Source organism: Pimephales promelas, chromosome 2 (assembly GCF_988280905.1).
Source record: "Pimephales promelas chromosome 2, fPimPro1.hap1.1, whole genome shotgun sequence".
NCBI classification, from domain to species: Eukaryota; Metazoa; Chordata; class Actinopteri; order Cypriniformes; family Leuciscidae; genus Pimephales; species Pimephales promelas.
In genome coordinates this window covers 33,649,737-33,671,600 of record NC_142770.1, presented here as the reverse complement: position 1 = coordinate 33,671,600, position 21,864 = coordinate 33,649,737, and the positions used below count along the sequence as shown (strand labels likewise).

General features: G+C 36.7%; 1 protein-coding gene across 1 annotated transcript; it reads right to left on the bottom strand.

The window, feature by feature from the left end:
- Positions 1–9,517: 9,517 nt before the first annotated feature.
- Positions 9,518–17,475, bottom strand: LOC148997232 (uncharacterized). The gene is made up of 2 exons (XM_089119623.1): positions 17,401–17,475; positions 9,518–12,012 (listed from the first exon to the last, which is right to left on the bottom strand). The coding sequence occupies exons 1-2, from the start codon at positions 17,473–17,475 to the stop codon at positions 9,868–9,870; spliced, it is 2,220 nt and encodes a 739-aa protein (XP_088975749.1). The 3' UTR covers positions 9,518–9,867.
- Between the last annotated feature and the right edge of the window lie 4,389 nt (positions 17,476–21,864).

The following is a 21,864-nucleotide window of genomic DNA, read 5'->3' as shown; positions in this document are numbered from 1 at the left end:
CCATATTTACAGTATCGCACCCAATACTGTTGTATTTAAAGGAACTCTCCGACTTTTTGGGACTTTAGCCTATTCACCTTATCCCCCAGAGTTAGATAAGTCCATACTAGGGATGAGCGAGTACAGGATTATCTGTATCTGTATCTGTATCTGTTAACCATATGAATTATCTGTATCTGTATCTGTACTCGGACTGGGCGGGGCCTAAACCCGGAAGTGGGTCGGGTCGTCTTGAAATGGGCGGGGCTTTAAACGGTATGTTATTTTAAGCATGCAATTCATATGGGTTGATCTGAAATTGCTAAATTTATGGCTGATAAGAAATAAAACTATTTACATGACAGCATCAGCATTGAGCTTCAGATCAATGGTTTTGATCACGATAACAAACGAACTACAGAACAAGTTTTGCAACAATGAATACAACACAAGTGGCTGCAATTATGAAGTAAAATGTAATGAACAAGAGTTTTCATCTCAACTACGGCTGGGTGATATGGACCAAAAGTTATATCCCGATATATTTAGGCTGAATTTCGATATACAAAATATATCCAGATATTTTTTCTGCAAAGTGAGAGCAAATGTTCAGTCAAAGCCAAATATGACATGTCACAAGTAGTTTTATTGAAACTTGAACATTTGCCAAACCAAATGAATAAATAATAAACAGGTTTCTTCACCTTATGGGCTGCATGATTAGCTATGACAAAAATCTTCATTGCAGATTATTCCCTTGGAATTGTAATTGTGATTTATTAATTGGTTTATTTATTTTGTTAATACAACGTTGGTATGAGCCATTACAGTCATTTAAAAAAATATACAAAAATAACACAAAGAAAAATAGGGGCATTACGGGGTTAATATAGAAACGACAGTTACTATGGTGAATAGTGAATACACAGTACTAACAAGTACTGTTTATGAAACATGAAAACTGCTCTGGTGAATAGAATGAAAATCATAACTGCATTGCTTTTATTTCGTGTAATTTACAACGTAACAGTGTTGCATGCTCGTATAGTTTCTTTTGCACTTTATATACAGAGGCGATCCAGCGCGCGCCGCCGCATTTGCGCTTGCAATTGAGTGTGCGCTACGTCTAACGTTACAGTATAACGGGCGGCTGACAGGACAGAAAGTCCGTTTTGCTGAGGTGAAAGACTTTATTTCTTTACATAACATAACATGCTTTAATCAAGCACGCAAAGTGGAAAAGGAGTGGCTGGGGCGCGGGGAGCAGTGCAGAGAGCTCTGGATCAGCACTCAGCAGCTTGCTTGGAGCAAGGATCACAGCGCAAACCTGAATAGCCTATCGATATGCAATATGGTCTAATTACATATCACATTTAAAAAAGATATATATTCTTTATATTGATATATCGCTCAGCCTTAATCTCAACATAACTTTTTTTTTTTTATCCGAGCACAGATATTTACTCGTATTACTCGTATAATATTCGTACTCGACAAAAGTGCTTTATCCGTACCGGATACTCGTTTTAGCCGAGTATCCGGCTCAACTCTAGTCCATACATACCTTTTTCATCTCCGTGCGTGCTATAAGTCTGTTTGACGCACCCACCGCTAGCCTAGCTTAGCACAAAGACTGGATGTGAATGGTTGCAGCTTTCATACTAATCCAAATGAGTGACAAAATAACGCAAACGTTTTCCTATTTACATGTTGTGGTTTGTATAGTCACAGAGTGTACAAATTTCAAGGCCATATGAGACACAGACATCTTTTAACAGTATAAATACTATATTTTCTGAAGGCGAAGTACTGCTACTTGGGCAGAGTGAACCATCACCTGAGACGCACCGTGACGAGGAGCAGAGAGTTCGCTCAGTGTTGGAATAAAGAGTCAGCAATTACTAACGTTAGATAGAAAAGCATAGTTTATCATGGGTGTTTGCTTTATTGTATGAGCTGTGACAATAAAAAGGGGAGACCAGGTAATACAGTACCATGTTTCATTGAATTCCAAACAAAAACGCATCCAGATTTATAAATATCACAGAACATGAATAAATTATTATTATTACAGGAATCAATATATTTTAAATGCAATTTATTAGTTGAACCAAATGTATTCAACAGCATATAATATACAGTATAATTGCATTACTATAGGATAGAAGGGGAAAGTAATAGCACAAATTGTTTTTGCACAATGAACTCACAGCCTATCGTACCCTTTTGCACGGTCAAGTTCGTTATTTCCATGGTTATTTCAAATTTTGCAACCAGGCGCGCCGCGCGCAGGGTGCAAGTTCAACGCGCTCGTTTTTTTCCAAGCGCGTCCGCGCCGCATCAAGATAAAAACATATTCATACCCTAATCATATAATAGTGTCACTAACGTTAGATCCGGCTAATGGCATGTTACAGTAGGTCATCTAAAAACATGACGGAACACTTACCTCAGCTGCAGGTGATCCACTTGTCCTGTCTGTGCTATCGATGGGATGGCCGTATCCTTCAGCACATTATGGTCCGTGTGGCAAATTCCATTTTTTTCAAAACGTTTCAAAACGTCATCCTCATTGAAATGTAGGCTACCGAGCAAACATAATGTCCCTTGATAATCTATTTAGGTGTGTTTGGATCAATATCCAGAGTAAGTAAGTTAGCCATTTCTTCATCCAGTCAGCGAATTCTGTGAAACATGGTATTACCTCCCCTGTTTACTGTCGCAGCTATTTACAATAGAGCGAAAACCCATGACTCTAAACTACGCTTTTACTATTTATAAATTGCTGACTCTGTTACCCAAACACTGAGCGAACTCTCCGCTCCTCACCACGGCGTGTCTCCGGTGATGCGGTTATCACTCCGTCAAAGTAGCAGTGCTTCGCCTTCAGAGAATAGTTCCCAGGTTTTATACGGTTAAAAGATGTCTGTGTCTCATTTGACTTTGTTATTTGTACACTCTGTGACTATACAAATCACAACATGTAAATAGGAAAACGTTTGCGTTATTTTACCACTCATTTGGATTAGTATGAAAGCTGCAACCATTCACATCCAGTCTTTGTGCTAAGCTAGGCTAGCGGTGGGGGCGTCAAACAGACTTATAGCACGCACGGAGATGAAAAAGGTATGTATGGACTTATCTAACTCTGGGGGATAAGGTGAATAGGCTAAAGTCCCAAAAAGTCGGAGTGTTCCTTTAAATGCATGTGTTGGAGGCTGTGTTTGGATTTTCTGTCGAGATTTTAATAAACGTCCATATGGTTGTTCAGTTCAACTGCCATAGCAGGTCACACGATCGTCCAGGGAGGAAACTGAACAACGAAATATGTTTTTTCACCTTTATTTCTTGGAAAAAACAACAAGGGAAGCAAGTCGAGGAGCTGACGAGAAGACGCCGCAATCACGAAAAAGTAAGTGAAATACGTTAAAGTTTCATGATGTTGTGGTTGTAATGCAAGTGTTTGGGGTTTAACCTTAAAGGACAACTCCGGCGCAAAATGAACCTTTGGTCGATTTCGTTTTACTTATACTATGGCCCATACCCCAGCGTTATAAGCTAACAAACAGTTTTAGAGATAAAACTCTTTACATTCGATTATCATGAAAACAAATCCCAGAGAACGGTCGACTCGCTACCAACATTGGGATACTTAGGAATACCGTTCTCTGGGATTTGTTTTCATGATAATCGAATGTAAAGAGTTTTATCTGTAAAACTGTTTGTTAGCTTATAACGGTAGGGTATATGGGCCATAGTAAAATGAAATCGCTAGTTAATACCACTAACAAGGCTAATTGTAGCCCCACACTAACACGGTAGCATAATAAGGGTCCCTACATGCAAACTGAAACATTGAGAATTTTGTAAGTGTACACAGTTTAATAAGAAGATGCTTTATAAAGACAGTTCACTTCGCATATCATGTGTGACTGTTGTGATGTGTTTGTCTTTTCCTGCCTTTTTTCAGGTAAGCAGATGCCTCCACCACCTTCATGTAAGTGTTTTTTTTTTTTTTTTTGCCATGTGCAAGAAACATACCATAAATGATCTGACCAATATTCATATCTACTTTCTTTTTAGATCAGTCGACACCACACAGAAAACCAGCCAGTCGTCCAGAATTGGATGGGTCTATTGTGACGCAAGCTCAGTGGCTTTTAATTTTCCAATTGCATACAATTTCATGACAATGAACTTGAGTAACTTGGCTTTTTTGTTGTTGTAAACACCAGAACTCATCACACAGAGGGAGGTGGTTCAGCCATGATGACGGAAATGAGAGGTAATAAGATTCACTTAAGGTATTCACATATGCAAGTATATAATGTATAACTAAAACTAACACCATTCATTTTTCCCTAGCCGTGAGGACATCCATTACCCGCATGGCACAGCGGATGGACTCATTTGAGGAGAAGATGGAGCAGAAGATGGATGAACTGCTCATGCTCTTAAGGAGCTCACAGTCACCTCTCTCTGCTCCAGTCGATGACATGTTACTGTCGCCCTGCTCAACAGTCACAGAGCTGGAGGAGTTCGACAGGAGTCTCGGTCAACAGGAGAGGAGGGACAACATGGTAATTAAGTGGCAATAGTCCTGCCCTAAGATTAACACTATATAATTGCATAACTTCAAATATCATTATAACTGAACTGATGGCTCTTACAAAATGAGATTGTACAAGCTCTCCACTTTGTTCTACATGTATAATTTGTATTTCTATATGTTTTACAGCAAATTTTCCTGACAACCCTTGGAGGTTCGACATCGGGTACTGCCATCCGTAACATGATACGGCGAGTGGCAACCAATGACGTGCTGAAACAATATAGTCTGCGGGGCAGAAAGGCAAAGAATGCCTTAGAAGAAAGAAGAAGAAGACCTGCAAGGTTATAACAGGCAGGTGTTATTTTATTGTTCACATCAGTATTATTCTTAGCTTAAAGGTTTTAATTTGACTTGTAACTATGCTTCATTTTGACTTCTACTCTAGCAGCCTCACAGAAAATCTTCCTTGCGCTGACTCAGCAGATGTGGAGGACTTGATTGGGCAAGTGCGGCAGCAAAAATTATTTTGCAGCAAAGTGTGGTCTAGCAACTCTCCATAGACGTTTGAGCTGGAAAACCCCAACTCTGGTAGGGCCAATGCGTATTCGGCGTTATGATTGGCCAGGCCACCTGTCAATCAAACCCCCGTGGGCAGCAGGGCATGGTAAATTGAAACGTCAGGTTTTATTTTGATATGACAAATACATTTATTCTATATTTAACTTGTGAACGATCGACCTGCTGCTGCTCGTAGGCCTATAGATGATGGCTGTCTCCACCAATAAGTCGCCTTTACTCTTCTCTTCATTCTAATCTAGTCCATTCTTAAAACACAGCGACATCATCGACCCCACAAACTTTTGGTAAGTTTGAATATTAACTTGATGGATGTATAATTTTGCTTTTTGTGTTTGATTAAACTCTACATTCGCCTAAAGGGCTGGCGATAATATCCGGTAGAAATATTTAAAATTTTCTGCGCCATCATGTAAGTTTATCATTTAAACACGTTTTTAAACATTGTGGTTTGGATGCAAATTATTTTAAACTGCTCAGGCACAGTGAGCAGCGGGAGAGAATACATTTTGTAAATGCTTGTTTTGAGCATGGTGAATTTGAGACTTGAGTTTTGCACAGCGCACCTGAACCCGTCTTGAACCTGAGGTCTTAAAGTGACAGACGCTGCTAATAAACTGCTGTCGCCATGTGTGTCAATAATGTTAATCAAACATCAGAAAGAAAGTAATTTACTGCATTTGACTAAATTACTTTTGCAAAATTAACAAGAATGAATGTTGAATTTATAATGCAAACCATGTATTGCATATTTGATTACTTTATATAATATAATATTATTCAGTGTTTTAAGTTTTTCATAGGTCGATTTATTGTGCCTTTGTTCTATTTTAATTTGTGACTCTTGTCATCAGTAAGATTATTTTCTTAAGCTACTATTATTTTTTGGTGATATTGAAATTGGTCACAATAATTATGAAATTGTAGTGGCAATACATTTTGATATGATAAAAAAATCGTGTTAAAAGTAACATAACTTTACTGTGAAGTATATCATAGATGGATAAAATGACTCGTATAATAACATTTAGCTCATGTAGTTGGTGACCTAAAGTGGTGGTGGTGGGGGTGGTGGTGGTGGGGGGGGTGTGCAGTAACTCATAGCCCCGGGGCCCAGTGAGCTGTTTGATGTGGACAAATATACAGCCAAAAAACCTTGAGAATAGTTTAAAAGATCTTAATTGGTTAGGTTTTTTGAGGCTTCTACCAGGCCACGAGTCCTGGGCCCCGCTGTGCTCTGAGCTGAGTGCCGCTGTCTGCTCGACCTTGAGCGCCGGTTAGCATCAGTGTTAGCTACAGGACATAGTCTGTGTTCGATCATATTCGTCAAATTCAGGGATTCCTCATTAATACTTCAAATCTGTTCTCAAGATGAATTGGCGGTGGTAGGAGACCAGTGTTTGCAATCCTTGTCAGAGCCGTATCTGGGGTAGATGATGCTACTGCTGAATTATGTGGTGCTCGAGATCTGATGTCTCGAGTGCCTTTAGGTCTCGCTCCCTGTTTGTGCCATCGATTTGTAAGTCGATCGGCTTGTTTCTCTACAGTCAGTATAGCCTGTCGAGGAGCACTAGTTTCATGGGAGTCACCGGCTGTGTGCTGAGGGCGTCCATGACGAAGCTCTGTTGTGCCTTCCGTCTGGTTTGTCGGTCCCGCATTTAAATTTGTTTCAAGAACTGCAATCCTTTGTAAAAGTCTGTGGCAGTTAGAGCAGCAAGTAGATTCCCGAAGAGGGATTTTCTTATCCTTAAGAATGTAGGGAGTTGTGTTTTCTCTTCCCCGGAATGTAAGCAGTGAGAGGCTGGTTGAATAAAAATGTTAAGTACTTTTAGGTCAGCTAGTGGAGCACAGAGTTAGAACAAAATATGGAGAAGCTGCGTTTAGCATCTCTGCTGTACACGACTGGAACAAACTACCAGAAGATATTAGATGTGCCCCGAATGTATTAATTTTTAAATCTAAGTTGAAAACATTTCTTTTCTCACAAGCTTATGACTGAGATCTTAAAATTAGCTATACTGTGCAGTTTTAAATTTGTTTATTTATTTTTTATTAAATCTTCATTTTTTTTTTTGTGCATGTTTTGTATCTGGTATTTTTTCATGATGTTTTTACTTTTTGTAAAGCACATTGAAGTACTTTGATGGAGTGAATTGTGCTATATAAATAAACTTGTTGTTGTTGTTGTTAAGTAATCCAAGCGTTTGAGCACTGTGCTGATTTGCTGAAGTTAAAATTAGGTGAAAAGGAGATAAAATATATAAAAAATATAAAAGCGATAGAGCAAAGCGCGGAGCAGTAAGCAAGAGCGTCCGAACAGTAGCTGAAGAGTAAGCAAGAGTGTCCGAACAGTAGCTGAAGGACAAATGTTGACACATAAATATATTCTAAATTATTTTAATTTATTTAAATTTAGTCAGGTTTACAAAATCACACAATCTCCCTGTAGACTTGGAGTTAAAGCCCTTCGTTTTCCCCGTTATTATTTGATTCACAGGACCGGACACCAGTTATCTTGCCAAGTAAAAATCTTTATTCTTTTATGTCAGGAGAGAAACCCTGAAAAGATGTTATATTCATGCCAGATCTATGCATTTCATGTTCCTCTTTCCTCTCACCCAGTCATGCGTCTGTTTCTCCGTTTCTCAGTTTCTGTTTCTCTACTGTAGTACACTATAACTGGGTTTAAATACACAACTGAGCGACTTTCGATTTCCTTGTAAGGTAGAAAAACAAGTTGCTTATGCTTAAAATGAAATGTATATGCACGTGATACAATCCACTTGAAATAGTGTATACATTAGTGGTATACAAATGTTACATTTGCATCAGTTGAAACATAAAATTTCTTGCAAAGTGCATACCAACTGTACACATTTGCAATATGCATCATTGGAACTGTCTGCTAAGTGCACATTGCATACCTCTAAGCAGAATACAAAATCATCCCAGCTACTCTCCTTGTGTCTAAAATATATTCTCAAACACGTGTACATGCAATCTATAGTCTATACATGCATTTTAAACTTCATAAGATAATACAACTTATTATGAATACTAAATAAAGTATAATAATACAGATAAATAATATTTAATAATGAAATTATATTAAAAGATGAAATTTAATTCTTCACTTCCGTTTCCGGAATGTAGTTTGTTGTTGTTGTTTTTACTTTGCTTTGTTCGTCAGGGACAGGCATTAAGCTGGTTTAGATCGTACTTATCGGACCGTTCTCATTTTGTCTGTTTAAATGGGGAAAAATCAAAGATAACGTCAGTAGACTATGGAGTACCGCAAGGATCGGTTTTAGGCCCTCTGCTATTCTCAATATATATGCTGCCACTTGGTAATATTATAAGAAAACATGGAATTAATTTCCACTGTTATGCTGACGACACTCAATTATATATTTCATCACGACCAGATGAAAACACTAACTCATCTAAAATGACAGAGTGTTTCAAAGATATAAAATGCTGGATGACGCGTAATTTCCTGCTATTAAATTCAGATAAAACGGAGGTATTACTTATTGGTCCAAAAAACTACTCACAAAACCTCTCACAATACAACTTTAATATAGACGGATGTCCTGTTACTTTATCCACTACAGTAAAAGACCTGGGTGTTATACTAGACCGCAACTTGTCGTTCGAAAATCATATTTCATATGTTACAAGAACAGCCTTTTTCCACCTTAGAAACATTGCTAAGCTACGTAACATGCTATCTGTTTCTGATGCAGAAAAATTAGTTCATGCATTCATGACCTCGAGACTAGATTACTGTAATGCTTTATTAGCCGGTTGTCCTACATCCTCAATAAACAAGCTACAGGTAGTACAAAATGCAGCTGCTAGAGTTCTTACTAGGTCAAGAAAATATGATCATATAACACCGATTTTATCATCTCTACACTGGTTACCTACACTGCAAAAACTGAAATCTAAGAAAGGAAAAAAAAACTTATTTCTAGAAAATACATCTTGTTTTTAGCCATGAAAGACAAAAAGTCTTATATAATGCATTACACACAAGACTTTAAATCTTAATACAAGAAAATCAGTCTTCTTCGATCTTGACAAGTACATTTTAACTCATTTTGAGGTAGATTTTACAAGAAACAAGTGAGAGTTATAAAGTGCAAGTTTTTGTTTATGTTCAATTAGATATTTGTGCTAATTTTAAGAATAATAACACCCCCTACAAATTCTAATTTCAAGAATCTTAAATTAAGAAAGCTCAAAGATTTATGCTTTTGTTTTGTTAGTCATCTCCTTTGTGTCTGTTCAGGTATTTGAAAATTAAATGAAGACAAAATGTTTGTGTGAACATAAACACTTGGTCAAACAGTGGTTTGATTCTGATTTACTAAATTTCATATCAACAAAAACATACAACACTGAATTTCATGTGTAGAACAATACACTTACATATTTTTGTATCTCTGTGGCTGTCAAAACAGACAGCACTTTACATGAGCATACTTATACAATCGTTATACAATCTCTTTATACAAGGAATATTCTGGGTTCAAAACAGGTTAAAATCATCAGCAGCATTTGTTGTGTAATGTTGAGCACAAAAATAACAGATTTAACATTTTCTTCTTAAAAAAGTTGATCAACATTCTACTGTTGATTGAGCTTAGCTTGAATTGAACCAAGAATATTTCAAAACATCACAATGATAAATGAAAGACAAAAACAATTATACAGCCAAAACTGTATGTAATTTATAGAACACTCCCATAACTTCCTCACACATTTGAGGCTTTATGTAATTCAATTACATCTCCAAGGTAATACTTCATAGGGACATATGTAACGTCCCTGTGACTGAAACTGTAATACGGTGTGAAGTCTACAAGGTTGTCTGCATTTACCAGTTCAGTTGCCTCTGCCAAGTTGGGAACCTCAATTTTATAAGACATGTAGTCTCTGTCAAAACAGACTGTACTCAACATCTGACACTCAAAACAATACAAAGAAGAATTTATGACAAATATGTTCCTCACAAGTCCAAATTCAGGTAGGCTACTAGCATTTGCCATACACACAAGTAATGATTTTTCACGAATGTATTTGTTACCATTCAAAGTAATCCACTTAACAGACACTGCATGGCTTATCTGATCAACTCCGAAGTAGTCCCTTACTTTTCCTGTTAAATATGGCATGTTTTTTACTTCTGATACTGGTCCCAATACACATTCGCTGGAAAAAATAGGGTGATCGGAATTGTTTACATTCTGACAGCATTCAAACATTTGGTTATGCTTAATCAAGGACTTGCATACATTTTTGAAATTTACTTTTGAAACCCATTTTTTAAAAAAACAATGTTTGGATTCGAATCTCATGCACATGTGACGTACCATTGGTCCCAACAGTTTAATCTGGGATGGAATATGAATCAAGTAATGTTGTTTAGGTGTAATGTTGTTCTCTGAGAAAAGGTCCTTAAAATGTTTAAGATGCTGTTCAATAAGTACTTTCAACTTGTCAATAGTCTCAAGGCAAATAACTGGTGAAAACAAAATTTGAACTATCTCCAGAAGCTCAAGAATGAATGATAAATAAGCAGTACCTCTAATCACATCCAACAGAAATGGCAATATTTTGAGTAAAACAAGCATTTGACCTGATGACTGTTTCAGTTTGTTGTCATTGGAAGCTAATGTACTGTACGCAATAGGGCTTGGTCTATCTCTAGTATCTTGTGGAGAGTATGGGAAACCAATGATATCAGAATTGAAAGCATCTAGGTCCAGTTGTCCCAAAAGAACCAATTGTTTCAACATACACTTAATTTCCAAAGGAGCAATGCCCTCGAGAATGACATGCATTATATCTTGAGGTGTTTGTTGGATTAAATTGAAGGCAGGGAAATCCATTACTTTGCTCCTTCGGTTTATTCCGTATGTAGTTTTAAGGCTGTTCCTGAGATACTCAGTGCTGGCTTTCTCAATGTCACTGCACTGTCGAATATGTCTTTCTAGGGTCCTTTGCTCAAAGTTATCTTCATTAAAAAACATTTGCATGTCCTCAAAAGAACATTCACAATGTCTGCATTTACTGTACGCAAAGCCCACGCCCTCTTTAAATCCACACAACTCATGTTGAGCTAAAGTATCTCCACAAATGGAAACCACTGCACCATATAGTTCATGTTCACCACTTGCAAGATGAATTTTCACACCATTATATAGCTTTACCAAGTCCTCATGCAATCTTGCCAATATGGCATCAACTCCACATTCTGAGAGTTCACTTTGCTTCGCAATGGCAAGAAGGCGGATTGAAGCTAATTTTGACCTGTACTTTGGATTAATGTTTCCCAAAGTGTAGTAAAACATGAGCAATTTATTCTTTGAGGCATGAGACCCAAGGGGATTGCAAATTTCGATTTCATCCGAATAAAGGATTATCTGTAAAGCAGAGGGTCTAGAAGAAAATAAAGGGTGTGACAGCATGAGTTCAGCATCTATGATGTCATAAAAATATCCACCACTGCATTTCTTGGATCCACTATTTATCATGGCAAAGATTTTGGGATGAGACAGTAATTGTTCTAAACTCTTTATCAGGGCTATATAATAGAAACATTTGTTTTTTATAGCAAGATCTCTTCTTTTATCTCTTTTCTGACAACAAATTGCCAATCCAACTGAAACCTCTTCTGCTTCCACAAAATTGAATTTTTCTTTTATGACACTGTCCTGTCTATATGATGTTGAAACTGCGGCAAATGGATCTTTAAAAGAGTCAAAGAGTCCCAAAGCTTCTTGCTGAAGTTCACTTCCTGCATGTCTTTGGAATACTGTTTGTAGCTGACTCCTCAAGCTGTTCAGTAACTGAGCTTGATACTCTTGAACTGCTGCCACAACATCATTAACACCGCTCTGAAAAAAAAAAGGAACATTAATTAGTTGGGAGATACACTGAACATTACAACATCACTGAATGAAAACACTGATAGATCATTAATGCGTCTCAGCAACACAGTTGTTTTAAGTTTTAATAGTGGCCCATACTAATTTTAGAGCTATAATTTATGGGGCATTTTGTAAGGTATATAGTATTTATAAAATAAAAAAAATAAAAAACAGAAGATGAGTATATATACACACTTGGGTTGGGCCGATAGACAATGTCGGTCAGCCATCAGTTTAGCTGGCATCCCATTCATTTTTATTCAAAATAGAAATCTAGAGTCTTTACCATCACTTTTTTAAAATCACTTTAAAACATCCATGCTGAATAAAAGTATAAAAAAAAAAACCTGACCCCAAACTTTTGAATGGTACTGTATATTGTTACAAACGATTTTGATTTTAATAAATGTTGTTCTTTAACTTTTTATTCATCCAAAAATACAACAAAAAAAAGTATCACAGGTTATTAAAAAAAAAAAAAGAAAAAAAAAGAAAAAAAAAAATCAAGCAGCACAATTGTGTCCAACATGGATGATAAATCAGCATATTAGATCTTGGAGGATCATGTGACACTGAAGACTGGAGCAGGTGGGCCACAGTAGGGGCAATTTTCAACCACTTGAAAAGAGAGAACTCTAGATAAACTTAATCTTAAAACTCTAACTCGTAATTATGTTCATCATTTTATTTATGAGTTTCTAGGCTATTTTAAGTCATAACGTGAAATTTAATGAATGGCTTGGGTTGACAGGTTGGATATCTTATGGATTTCAGTCATTGCATTCAGTGGGGCAGTGGGTCTCTGAGCCCTCCCAAGCTCAACAGCACCCTGCATTTTTTCCACACGCGCCTCATTCTCTCACAACTCTTCATGTTCATCATAAGACTGCTTTTATGTTATTAAGATACTCAACAAAACAGACATTTTGCCATACTTGTGTGTTCTTGTAAGTTCATGCACAAAAGAGAACCGTATTCTGGCATGCTGTCTGTATGGACGATACTGGCGCTCATGTTTCTGTGTGGGTGTGTCATAGTTAGGACATTCACTAGCAGTGCAATCTTATGTCTTGTCGCACACAAATGGTTTAAAAGCATTTGCATGAATAAAAGCGGGATCATATAGTGTAACACTAGCCAAAGGATGACAAAAATAAACGGATGCTGTGGTAATGCATAAAATATTTTAACACGTTAAACTGGACAAAAAAATAATTGCATGCGTTAACAATGACAGCCCAAATTTATTTATTTCATAAAATCTCATCGTTTTGCGTAAAATAATCGTATAGACATGACATCGCAATTGCAAAATTATAAATCGTGCAGCACTACCCTTAAACAAATTAAAACATTTCTGAGAAACAATGTCAAGTGCTTAATGTGGTCATCGAAAAATGTGCTAATATTAAGCAACAGCGGGCCAAATTCTTATACAAAAAATAACTCACCATCAAATAAGCAAAAGCATAAATCAATTAATTTAAACGTGCTCTTGTAAATAGCCTCAGGGCTCGCAAAATCGCTAGCCCGGCGTCCCGGGGATATTGTGTTTTCCAGTCGGGCTACCAAAATGCATAACCGGCCTGCCCGATGGGCTATCTGAAATAGTGTAATCAAATGCCTCCCTTTATTCACATTATTTACTAGCTATTTTAAAGAAAAACTTGCGCAGTCATATTTTTGATCATGCTGATTGATTTTAATCTGTGGAGCCATTTGTCAATCAATCATAGGTTAATCAGATATTCCGGTAGCCTAGCCTGGGAAAACCCAGACAACTTCCGGCAAATTTAGATTTGCTCTGCAAGCAAGTCCGGCAAAGAGCTCATTCAATCCCATTTCTAATCCGTCAAAATCGAGGCACCAATCAGAAATGTTAGGGCGGGCTTTACACGATGACAACAACGCAGGGACAGTGAAATAGATTTTGTACATTACAAAGATGGAAGCTGCCGTGGAACATCACTTGTTCGAATGGTTTGAATCAGCTATCGCATCTGTTTTAAGCGATTTGAACATTTCCTTTTTGTTAAAACCCGAGCAAAGAACACATGTTTCTCTGTCGCTCTCCATTCATAATCGTCTCCTGCATTGCTCTGATTGGTTTTAGGTCGATCCAATTGCATCCAGAGGTATTTGAGCGACGTCCGTTGGTGACGTCCCTTTGGAAATGATTTGTCTATGAAGCTTTGCCAGACCATAACTCACTGAGAATCTACTGAGAATGGTCTGGTTTTAACCAGGCTACCGGTAGAGTTGGGCATAGAGACCCGGTTCCAACTTGGAACTGTTTAAAAAATAACGATGCCATTGGAACATTTGTTTTCGATTCCGATCATCGGTTCCAAATTGGCAACTTTTGGTCCATAGTGGCCACCGGATTTATGAAAGTGCTTGCGGCGCCCGCGTGTTCTGTTGCAACCAAGAAGCACGGTAGGGATGTGATGGTGATGATATTTTCCCACCGGTTAATCAACGCGCAACAACACCGGTATCATCAGCGGAGGCTTTTACATCGCTATTTTAAAGGCAAACGAAAAATGTGCGCATTTGCACAGACATGCATAACGATGCGGTCGGGCAGAGCAGCCCTGTTTTGTTACTGTGCCCTGAATTGCCGCTAATTTGAAAACTAAAATATTTTTTTTTACATTGCTTATAAAAAGCTGGTGTAGCAGTGTGCACTTCACAGATTAACGTCGGTGGATTTGAACTTGGCTTTAACTGAGGCAATCTTTCACGACACATCAGAGAGCTACAAAACGTTAGCCCTATTGTTTAATTTTCTTTGACCAAATTTGAAAGTGGAGACTTTGTTTCATATTAAATATTACCTGCTCGGTCCTGTCCGTCAGCGTCCTCTATTTTTCACTGGTTGAATCCGAAATCGCCCTCTAAACCCTCATTCACTAAATTTGGCCTATTCCCTACGTTAGTCCACTAATACTCTTCACTAAAGGAGTGAATGAAAATGAGTGAGCGAATTCTGACAGTCGTTGAGCGTTCCTAAGCTGTACACAAAAAAACAGACATTCTGGCATAATTTGTGTGTTATGGTTTGTTCAAGCCCGAAAGTTAACTCGATACAGACGCGCGTCTTTTCTGTGGGTCGTGTGTGTGTGTGTGTAATAGACAGGACTTAACGGATACTGAAATCGCATTAAATATTTAAAGGCACACCGTGAACCTTTTGACCTAAAGAGTTGACGCATACGAGTTATTTTAAATGAATCCTCAGGCCAATATAAAGCGCTTGACACTATCAATGGAACGAGCAGGGCTGCCCTCTTGAAATACCGCCTATGTAAGTTTGGAGAAGACCATTGACCAGGTCATGTGCCCTGGAGAACGCCTGGAGAACGTATCGCTTTACGGCCGTCACTGTGTGTCTGCACACACAGGCCGTTTCTCAATACCAGGTACGCAAACTTCGGACTTGCATCCTTGGTAGTTCGGACTTGCCAAGGTCGACGAGAGGAGCAAGTTTGGTTATTCTGCAAATGGAACAGTGCATTCTTGATCGTGTCACTCAGCTCGCTCTGGCTACACCGGTTATCTATTTATCTATATTTTAGGCAACAATAAAACAAAATATGGTATAAAACACTACTCTGCCTCTTTTCATTTAAAACAAATCTTAAACATATTAATGGCCACACAAATCTGGTTCAGGCAGTGCGTACATTGATTATCTTTACTGCATATATTTAAAACAACAAGAAATATAAAACACAACCCAGCTTTTTTTTTTTCATTTTAAAAATATGAAACATTATTGATCATTAAAACTGACATTTCAAAAACAGACAGGGTTGTGTCATTTTATTTTATTATACATAAATATGTACAGTGAAAAGAATGTAGGCCTAGCCTATAGTAAAAAAAAAATTAAAAATATTCTATATATTATCAAATATATAAAATAAGATTACACAACCCTGTCTCTTTTTGTTAAATGTCAGTTTTAATGATCAATAATATACAGTATAAAAGTAACTAGCCTAAAAGTCAGCCAAAACGTTTTGCCATGAAACAAACTATAGATTAATGAGACCAAAGATCGACTTATACACAAGATGAATTATATAATCTCATGTTTAACCACTAGACTAGAGACATCAGAGCCAGTGGCAAACAGAAGGACTAGCCGAGGAAAAGCTGTTCCAGTAGGGGTTAATGAGCGCTGAACGCCCAGTGATCGCCTGGATCTCACAACTCCGCAAACGTCAGATTCATTTTTAAAATAGGTGCTATCTTTATAAATGAACCACAGATTTGAGATTTAAACATTACTACATAAACTACATTCTCGACTGAAACTAGGGCTGGGAATTGCTGGGTACTTCACGATACGATATGCTATACATTGTTCACGATACCGATAATTTCACGATATGGGTGATACTGCGATAATCGATATATTATCAATAACTCACAATATATCATGTTTTAAGAAATACATTTTTTTTTCTAATTTTTTTTCTTATCAGTTGCAACAAAACAGTCAGACACTATTTTAGTGTAACATTGCTGCAATCAGTAGTAGGGCTGGGCGATAAAACAATAACAATAATAGATTCCGATATAATTTTTACTTGATACAACGATATCAAGAGTTTGATACATGTTCGATAATGTTTATGCGCAAAAAAACGGCTATGCTATATGCTATAGGCTATGCCTGGTTTTATCTGTGGTTATCATGATCTAAATGCATGATAATGGATGACCAATTAATTTTAATAAAATTAAAACAGTCAGAATATTACATTTTACCAAATGAAATTGAGGTCATTAATTTTTTTTAACAGATTTTACTGTTTTTGTAAATGAACATAAATTTAACTTAAATCTGCATCCTAACTCAAGATAATACTACTGTCAACTCACTGTCAAATGCGTTTCGAGACAAAACATGTAATATTAATATTGCAGCCTGCACTGCAAACTGTGCTGAAGAAACATCCCATTAACACATGCAGAAACTAAGAAATTAATTTTTCTATTAAGATATTTATTTTGTTAAGGAAAAAATTACACATTTGAATGTTCTACCTGAGATTTGTGAAATGTTCACCTGTTTGTCATGATATCTTCTGACAATAAAGAGTAGTTTAAAACCACAATTAATGCTCTGGTTTCTACAACTTTCACTTAAGAGCAAAAATCTGCCTTCAAACTTAAAAGAAATAAAAATTTGACATTTACCGTGATACATTTCGATATCGACTGATATAAAAAAATGTTATCGTAATTTTGTTGTCCATATCGCCCAGCCCTAATCAGTAGTAATAAAAATGTTTACGCCGGGGTGTGTTGGCTTCGAGCCAGAACCAACCACGGCTTTCTCACAGAGCTCCGGGTGATGACGCGTGAGGTGCATGTGGTCGTCTTTCCCGTGTAGCGGACTTTTGCAAAGCCAGACATCCCAAGTCTCCCGGAAGTGTCTCCCTAATGACCACAAATTAGTTCAAATCTCCCGGAATCTAGAGCGCGCATGTGAGACAGAACATACTGCGCACATAACATAGCGCACACACACGGCAGAGAGGGAGTGAGCGAGAGACATTGCGTGTGTGCCTCATGATAGTCAACTCGGATAATGAATAGAGCGTGTGCGTTTTATGACGGCTTTTAAGATTGATACTTGGCAAGAGCGCATCGAGAATCGATCGCGGGAGTAAATATTGTGAGATATCACCATATCGATATTTTAGCACACCCCTACCTGAAACACTCTTATACACATTTTTATATTACGTGGGTTTTCTCCTCCGCTTGTGGCCTCTAGAGGCGCTAGACGTGAAAGTTACAGGTCGAGCGCCCCAGTGGCCAAAAGTTTGCGGTGTGCCTTTAAATACAAAACTAAAACTCATTATTGAATCAAAATAAAATTTTCCTCTGTGAAGTGACGTGTTTTGACCCCACCCCTCAAAGAATCAGAATCTAAAAGAACTGAAATCAGAATCGTTCAAATCGCCCACAATACCATTCAGAATCCCCACCTAAATTTATTATCAGAAGCCGCTACTGGACTTGCAATGGTGTATATACTGGATATGGCTTTGATTCACAAAAAAAGACATTATATTTTTTAAGTATATTTAAAAAGATAGTTATAATTGCATATTGTTATATTTTACAGTATTATGTTTTTTTCTGTATATTTGACCAAATCAATGCTGGCTTGAGCATTTAAGAGACTTCTTTCAAAAACGTTACGCATGTAAAACAAACACACACACGCGTTATTTTACTGATACTCACCTGTGAGAGATGGTGTTTCTCTCTAGCAGTCATCACAATAGAAGTGGCATGTCTGGATAGCACATCATCACTCGATAATTCATCATTCTAAACACGAAGAAAACATTAAATATTAAATACTATATTTAATGTATAATACTGTTACATAAGAGACTACTGCTACTGCTATGATATTAACAACATAAGAACTTATTAATTTAACTTAGGTAAAGTTGGTTTTATATTCACACATTCGCACATTCGCGTTAAAGAACTTTTTCAATTAAATAGTCAATGAAGCAATTTTTTTTCAGATTCGAAGCATCTACATGATATTGACAACAAAGATAGTGAACTACAACCTTTTCTACAATCGAACAAAATGGGCAAGTATATTTTTGATGCATGCATAATTTAGCGAATATTCAATGTAGTGTGGTAACCAAGATAGGGACCGTCTAAAAATTTAACATCGTTTTTCATTGTGTGCAAACAAACATGTAGCCAACTACAGATGTACCAGAAAATATCTCTCACATTATGTGTTCTAATGCAACAGAATGTCTTTTAGCAACAATAAAACTGCATTATAATGATGGTGTTTAAAAAGGTGTTTAGGAAATAATAAAGAATGAACATGTCGGCTACATGAACTGTAATCTGGTAACAATCCAGACTGTAGAAAGTGGAAAATCATGTGTAATCTCCTGAACATAGTTAATCACTTCATGTTACATCTGTTTAAATTTTTGTTTATCTAATTATTTGAAATCAAAATGAACAAGAACAGTGTTGGCTTTAATAATAACATATGATTTATTTCAATAGGTTTTGAAAGGATGGGCCGACTGTTCCTACGCAAGTTGGAACGTCTTGTCTGGACCCTAAAGAACATACTACTACAGCCCATGTCTTTCTGTTTTATCCACCTCTGTTGTTCTGTTTTTAAGTGTAATAAAGACTTTACAGTGTGACAGTGTTCTCCAGGCGCTGAATAAAAAGAAAAGCCCAACAGTTTTTTATTCTTTCCTGTTGTTTAGCATGTTCAGTTAACATTAAACTCTCACAATAACACAATTCGTTTGCATTGATTGATGTTTACAGTCCTGCAGAAATATCACTGTCCATGGTACTGAATCCATCAGATTATTGACAAGTACTCAGAAAGGGAAAGCATGAAAGCAAACATGATGTTGTTTTGGGTGTGAAGGGTGTGGATTTTGGAATAAACTGCTGCTTCATGTATATTTTGACTGATTATAATCAAAGATTTCCTTCTAAATATCACATGATTGGAATGACTTAGGCATATTAGATTTTACTTATAGAAGTTACCAGTATGATTACTTAAATGTTTGTTTCATGTTTTTTTGTCTGTATTTGATATCTGAATGTAGTAACAGTGCTTGCTCATTTAGTGGTTCTGTGATCTTTGTAATGGCCTACAAACTCCTGTGAGAGTCTTGAAGCTGACTTCTGTTGTTGAAATTAAAAACTATCTTAAGTAAATCTTTAATTTATTATAATTCTGACTCCTGCTCTTCATTCATCATATCTGGTTCTGGGTCTTTGACTGTGCGCCCCTAACAGGTGAACATTTAAAAAAGTAGTATAACTCCTATGGGGTTCTTCAATAGCACATCTTCCATCAAAAAAATATTACATTATCTAAATATATCTATCACTGTAATGGCAGAAAACAGTAACTTGTCTACTTCATGGATGTATTTAAGGAAGAATGATTTGCTTTAAAAGAACATTGAAACAAAAGTACAGTTTGACAATATCTCCCTTACTGTTCGTACAATTATCAAATGTTTATTTAAAAAATACTGTAATTCCCCTAAAGTATTCTTTTTGTGTGTTTCAAAGGCTGTAGTGCTTTCCTAGTGACCACACTGACCTACTACAGGTGAAACTTGGACAATAACTCCTTTACTGTACGTACAATAAACTAATAAGTTCAAGAACAAATTACTGTAATCCCCCTGAAGTATTTTTTCCAGTTTTAAAGGCTGTAGTCCTTTCCTACTGACCAGACTGATCTACTACAGGTGAAATTTGGACAATAACCCCTTTACTGTACATACAATAAAAATAATAAGTTCAAGAAAAAATTACTGTTATTCCCCTAAAGTATTTTTTCACATTCCCAAAGGCTGTAGTCCTTTCCTACTGATCAGACTGACCTACTAGGTGAAATTTGGACAATAAACCCTTTACTGTACGTACAATAAACTAATAAGTTCAAGAAAAAATTACTGTAATTCCCCTAAAGTACTTTTTCCTGTTTTAAAGGCTGTAGTCCTTTCCTACTGACCACACTGACCTACTACAGGTGAAATTTGGACAATAACTCCTTTACTGTACGTACAATAAACTAATAAGTTCAAGAAAAAAATACTGTAATTCCCCTAACGTATTTTTCCCCGTTTCAAAGGCTGTAGTCCTTTTCTACTGATCAGACTGACGTACTTCAGGTGAAATTTTGACAATAACTCCTTTACTGTACGTACAATAAAGTAATGAGTTCAAGAAAAAATTACAGTAATTCCCCTGAACAATTTTTTCCCGTTCCAAGGGCTGTAGTGCTTTCCCAGTGACCACGCTGACCTAATTCAGGTGAAATTTTGACAACAACTCCTTTACTGTACGTACAATAAACTAATGAGTTCAAGAAAAAATTACAGTAATTCCCCTGAACAATTTTTTCCCGTTCCAAGGGCTGTAGTGCTTTCCCAGTGATCACGCTGACGTACTTCAGGTGAAATTTTGACAATAATTCATTTACTGTACGTGCAATCAACTAATAAGTTACAGAAAAAATTACTGTAATTCCCCTAACGTATTTTTTCCCGTTTCAAAGGCTGTAGTCCTTTTCTATTGATCAGACTGATTTACTACAGGTGAAATTTTGACAATAACCCCTTTACTGTACGTACAATAGACTAATGAGTTCAAGAAAAAAATACAGTAATTCCGCTGAACTATTTTTTCCCATTCCAAGGGCTGTAGTGCTTTCCCAGTGACCACGCTGACGTACTTCAGGTGAAATTTTGACAATAATTCATTTACTGTACGTACAATCAACTAATAAGTTAAAAAAAAATTACTGTAATTCCCCTAACGTATTTTTTCCCGTTTCAAAGGCTGTAGTCCTTTTCTATTGATCAGACTGACTTACTACAGGTGAAATTTTGACAATAATTCATTTACTGTACGTACAATCAACTAATAAGTTAAAGAAAAAATTACTGTAATTCCCCTAACGTATTTTTTCCCGTTTTAAAGGCTGTAGTCCTTTTCTATTGATCAGACTGATTTACTACAGGTGAAATTTGGACAATAACCCCTTTACTGTACGTACAATAAACTAATAAGTTAAATAAAAAAATACAGTAATTCTGCTGAACTATTTTTTCCCATTCCAAGGGCTGTAGTGCTTTCCCAGTAACCACGCTGACGTACTTCAGGTGAAATTTTGACAATAATTCATTTACTGTACGTACAATAAACTAATAAGTTAAAGAAAAAATTACTGTAATTCCCCTAATGTATTTTTTCCCGTTT

Coding starts and splice junctions, on each gene's coding strand:
- LOC148997232 (XM_089119623.1), bottom strand. CDS start 17,475: ATGTCTGGCTTTGCAAAAGTCCGCTACACGGGAAAGACGACCACATGC. Junction 12,013..17,400: donor GCGTCATCACCCGGAGCTCT/GTGAGAAAGCCG, acceptor TTTTTTTTTCAG/AGCGGTGTTAATGATGTTGT.